We start from the raw sequence: 4,990 nt of genomic DNA on the forward strand, positions 1-4,990 counted from the left end.
AGATCAGCAGTTGCCAGGGGTTGAGGGAGAGGGAGGGGTCAACAGGTGGAGCACAGAGGATTTTCAGGGTGGTAATACAATTCTGTACGACACTATCATGGTAGATACATGATATTACGTCTTTGAGAAACTTGTAGAACTATGGATCACAAAGCAAGAACCCTAATGAAAATTGTGGACTTTAGCTAGTGATGTTTTATCAATGTGGCTCCTCAATTATAACAAACGTACCACACCAATGCAAGGTATTAACAGTAGAAGAACCTGAGGGATGGGGTATACGGGAACTCTGTACTTTCTGCTTTTTTCTATAAACCTAAAGTTACTCTAAAAAATAGTCTATTTTTTAAAAGTAGGCTCCTCGCCCAACGTGGGGCTCGAACTTATGATCCCGACATTAAGAGTCCCATGATCTACTGACTGAGACAGTCAGGTATCCCCCAAATAGTCTATTTTTTTAAAAAGGGGGGACCTGGGTGGCTCAGTCAGTTAAGCGTCCGCCTTCGGCTCAGATCATGATCCCAGGGTCTTGGGATCGAGTCCGGAGTCGGGCTCCCTGCTCAGCGGGGAGTCTGCTTCTCCTTCCACCTCTGCCCCTCCCACTGCTCATTCTCTCCCTCTCTCAAATAAATAAATAAATAAATAAATCTTAAAAAGATACAGCATATAAAATAATTTATTAGTGGTGGAAGATCAATAATCCAACAAAACTCTACAGGAATACAGGAATATTTACAATCCTGGGAAAAATAAGGTATGAGTAAAAGAGCAGTGAATATAATTACAACAAAAAGTCATTCCACCCAGAAAATGTTAGAACTCTAAGATGCTGCTTATGCTGCACACCTTATCCAGTGCTGTATGTCAATTATATTTCAATAACACTGGGAGGAAAAAAAGAAAACCAAAAAAACCCTCTACACCAGGACGTTGCTCCCTTGCAGCATCTCACCAGAAGTTCCGAGGCAGAGGTTTAGTTAATGCCTAAAAGTCATTCTCAGTCTTGATGTTAGTTTCAACAAGAAATTTTCTAAGTGTTTCAACAACTCCAAGTGAGGAAGAATGGCAGGTGTTAACCCTCAGTATCTCCAGGAAATGTACCTTAACTGCTCGGAGACCCCGGCAGCAGGGAGGGCTGTCTTTGAGAGGCTGCTGGTGCCCACAGCAGGAAAACACTGTTTTGACTTGCAAGCTGGACATGGAAGTCGTTGATGGGAGAAGAGGCGGGCCATGATGTCATTCCCAAGCGGTCTGCTTCCCGGCCCACAACCAGTTTAATCACCACGGGCAATGAGCGAGATTCAACCTCAACATCGTGAAAACAGGGTCCCAGCGGCAACGGAAAAAGTACCATCACTTATAAAACCTGGAAAATGCAACATGAGATTTCTACGTGCTTTAAAGAGCAGTTAACACACATAAACCAAAAGGAAGGGGAAAAAAAAACAAAACGGAGCACACATCTGCTTTTCATCTGCAAATAGTCTTCAAAGCAAAGGGCATCAAGGACTGAGTTAAGTGGGTGTCCCAGCGCTTAGAAATTCTACCTCCAGACTCCTTCCTCAACCAAAGCAAAACTCTTGGAGAAACTTATGAGAAATGTGCATGGAACGCTATCTGTGAAATCTACATGGTATAAGAACCTAAATTGTTTCAGGATTTCGGTTTTTTTTTTTTTTTTTTTTAGGATGTCAGTTGTTATTAGCAAGGCTTCCAATGTCATCTAAGGAATATTCCTGTGTAAATCTTCCACTTCTAGCTCCCACATGCTTTCGTGGATGGGGTTATCGGAGAGGTCTGTCATCTTCACAGCCTGAAGGCACGGCTCGGGGCTGCACACCTGCACCACTCCCATTACCATCACATACTTTCCTACAAGAAGAGAAGCCTATGGTGATGTTCACATTGATACAAAAACGAAATAGATACCCCATCCTTCAGAGCTTAACTTTATCAGACAAGCAAATTAGAGAACAACAACAAAAAAATGCAGAGAGTAGATATCAACATTTAACTTTGGCTTTGGGATCGGTTCCCGCATCGGGCTCCCTGCTCGGCGGGGAGTCTGCTTCTCCCTCTGACCCTCCTCCCTCTCATGCTCTCTGTCTCTCATTCTCTCTCTCGCAAACAAATAAAATCTTAAAAAAAAAAATTTAAAAATCGTAAAACAAAACTGCAGCAAGCTACCATCATGCACAAAACAATCACACCTAAGGAATGGAAGAGACTCACATCTGAGTTAGGAGTTATAATTAAGACTTTTCTAAGGCAGGGGCAAAACCCCTAAGCTTTTCTCTTATCTATTTCTTGCCCAATGCCTCAGAGTATGAGGCTGATCTCTGTGCACAGGACCAGTCCTCTTTCTGCAAAGATATCCCCTGATGGCCCCAAAGCAAATCCAACTTTCCCTTGATGCCCAGAGGAGCTAGGCACACCACAGCACCCCGCTGTGCCACCCCATTGTTCCAACTGCCCAGCACTAATCCCTACCACCGGCCAGGCACATGCTAGCAAATCAACAACAGAACGGGCTGCCATTGGGATGATCTCATGACATATTAACCACGACTCTCTTCCCATTCCCTTGGGGAAGTGGCTCTCCTTGAAAGCAAAACTTGGCCAATCTTAACCACACAAAACTCAATTGTGTAAAAAACCCCAAACACAGGAGGAAGGGCAGGCACTCTGCCAGCCCCCACGGCATGCCTCTTCGAGGCTGCTTTAATCACACTGCTTCTAACAGCAGGGCTGAGTTTGCATGCAGGCCCCCCCAGGCTCTGGCTGAAGGAAGCCTGGCAAGCTGACACCTGCCTCTCTGGATTGCTACCCCTTGCACGATGCACTATGTAATTAGGTTCCTCTGGACCCACCTCCAGATTTTACTTGAGCAAGTAACATGGGGCTCCTCGGTGACAGGAGCTAGTTCTCGAACTACACTCTGCCAATACCTCCCAAAAGACTCTCAAGTGCTGGTAGAGACAGAACCCTCAGAAAAAGAATGACTGAGGACCCCAGGAAGGATGACCAAGCCCAAGGAGATCCCAGCCAGGGGAGGGTAACAGGAAATCTATATGAAGGCACACACAACTAAAGGGATGAGCTAGCTCACTGGCATGAGCTCGCTCCTCTGGCGATTAGACAGCCTGGTTAGTAGGGTTCATTCTACCCACACCCTCTCTGCCCCCAGCAGTGTCTCCCCACTGTCTCACCACTCCTACCCCACCACACCCCGTCCTTTCCACCAGGCCTAGACCAGACCAACTGCTTCCAGTCGGTCCGCCTCCAGCTGCTTCCTTTTCACAACCATCCCTACCCTGCCGGTGCCGTGATTTTTCCCAAATGTAGCTCCGGCCTCCAGATACTTGAATTTCTTAGGCTGTTCATATGTCATGAAATCATCCTCCGATTTTTTGAACCATTTGAAAACGCAAAAACAAAAACAATAAAACAAAAAAAAACCACAAATGGCTCGTGGCCATTTGAAGAGGCAGCAGCCTGTAGTTTGCTGATCCTATGCTTCAATAATGCAGCAGCGGAGAGGACTGAGAGAGGAGGCTGAAGGATGGGGCGAGGGGTCGGGAACAGGAGCACAGGAATGACAGTCATGAAGTCTTGAACCCTCATTGTGAGCCAGGCACCGTGTTGAGGCCATTTTTCTTTTAACTGAAACTGCACAACAGTCCCCTTTTTGACCCAGGCAGGACAGATCCAGAAAGGTTAAGAAAAGTGGTCCAGGCGGCTCAGCTGGAAAAGAACAGAGCCAGGAATTCAACATAATGCTGAAGATACAAGAGGTCATAAAGACAGTCCTGGTCCTCCAGTCGGTTGGCCCAGTGGTTCTCAAAGTGTGGCCCCATGGCCAGGCCATCCGCATCAGCAACACCAGGGAGCTGGTTAGAAATGCAAATTCTCAGCCTCACCCAGGCCTACGGACACTCTGAGGGTGGCGGCCAGATCTCTGCGACCTAACAAGCCCCCAGGGAAGTCTGAGCACCCCGCTGATTTAAGAGGCAAACATTTGAGAACTGCAGTCTAAGGCAGTTCCAAGGAGAGGTACTGGAGAGCTTGCCATTCCTAGAAGTCATGGAGGGCTTCCAGGAGGAAGGCACACTCGAGTCTAAACGTTAGGGATGAACAGAGGCTTCCTGGTAACAGCGTTTTTCAAAACTTGATGGGGGAGGGGAAAAAATCATCCGTGGGGAAGGGACTTGGGCCTGGCCGCGGGCGGGGAACAGAGAGGGAGGGTACCGCGGCGGGGGGACCGGTCAGCCCCGCCCTCCGGCCGCCCACAACCAGGGTCAGCTCCGCGTCCGAGTCCGGCCGTTACCTGGGACCAGGCAGGGCCGCCCGCGCGGCACCCGCTCCAGGCCGCGCACTGAGAAGGCCCCGCTCGGGTCCCGCAGCCGCGCCTCGCCGCCGCCCGCCGCCACCACCGTGCCCTGCATCCACACGGTCACCAGCTCCAGCGGCCCGCGGCCCGTCGCCGCCCGCGACAGCCGCCACGCACCCGGGCCGCCCTCCGCGTCGCGCCGCAGCTGCTCCGCCAGGACCTTGAGCGGCGGCGACCGCGGCAGCCGCACGGCGGCTGAGCCGCCGCCTGGAGCCGAGTTCCCGGCGCCTGCAGCCTCCACCGAGGCCGCCATGCTGCCCCGCCTCCGCTTCCCCGCCAACTTTGATAGGCAGCGGGGCCCGGTCCGTGGCCACCAATCAGAGGTGCTCTGGCGAAACGGAGCAATGGTCGGCGTCAGGAGGCGGGGCTTCCCGGTCCAGCGGCCTCCTCCAGCCTTCGGGAGTGCTCATGCGTACATGAAGTAAATAAACGTTCCCACCCCAAGAATGAATTGGGTGAAGCGAATTACAAGAGAATACATAAATGAACGAGGGAGGGAAAGAACTTGTTTCAACGCACCTCAAAATTTGATGTGCATGCAAGTCACCTGGAGAATGTGAGTATTCATCTTTTACGTTGCCTTGCATGGTAGGATTACTC

General features: G+C 50.1%; 1 protein-coding gene across 1 annotated transcript; it reads right to left on the minus strand.

The window, feature by feature from the left end:
- Positions 1-658: 658 nt before the first annotated feature.
- RMI2 (RecQ mediated genome instability 2) lies at positions 659-4,643 on the minus strand. The gene is made up of 2 exons (XM_025855548.2): positions 4,328-4,643; positions 659-1,872 (listed from the first exon to the last, which is right to left on the minus strand). Exons 1-2 carry the CDS (start codon positions 4,641-4,643, stop codon positions 1,724-1,726), a joined length of 465 nt encoding a protein of 154 aa, XP_025711333.1. The 3' UTR covers positions 659-1,723.
- Positions 4,644-4,990: the final 347 nt, after the last annotated feature.

Source organism: Callorhinus ursinus, unplaced genomic scaffold (genome assembly GCF_003265705.2).
Source record: "Callorhinus ursinus isolate GAN/ISIS: 27379988/994484 unplaced genomic scaffold, GSC_fseal_2.0 scaffold13, whole genome shotgun sequence".
NCBI lineage: Eukaryota > Metazoa > Chordata > Mammalia > Carnivora > Otariidae > Callorhinus > Callorhinus ursinus.

Excerpts from the sequence above, each read along its gene's own strand:
- RMI2 (XM_025855548.2), bottom strand. The coding sequence starts at position 4,643 with ATGGCGGCCTCGGTGGAGGCTGCAGGCGCCGGGAACTCGGCTCCAGGC. Across the intron at positions 1,873-4,327 it reads GCGGCCCTGCCTGGTCCCAG|GAAAGTATGTGATGGTAATG; the intron begins GTAACGGCCGGA and ends CTCTTCTTGTAG.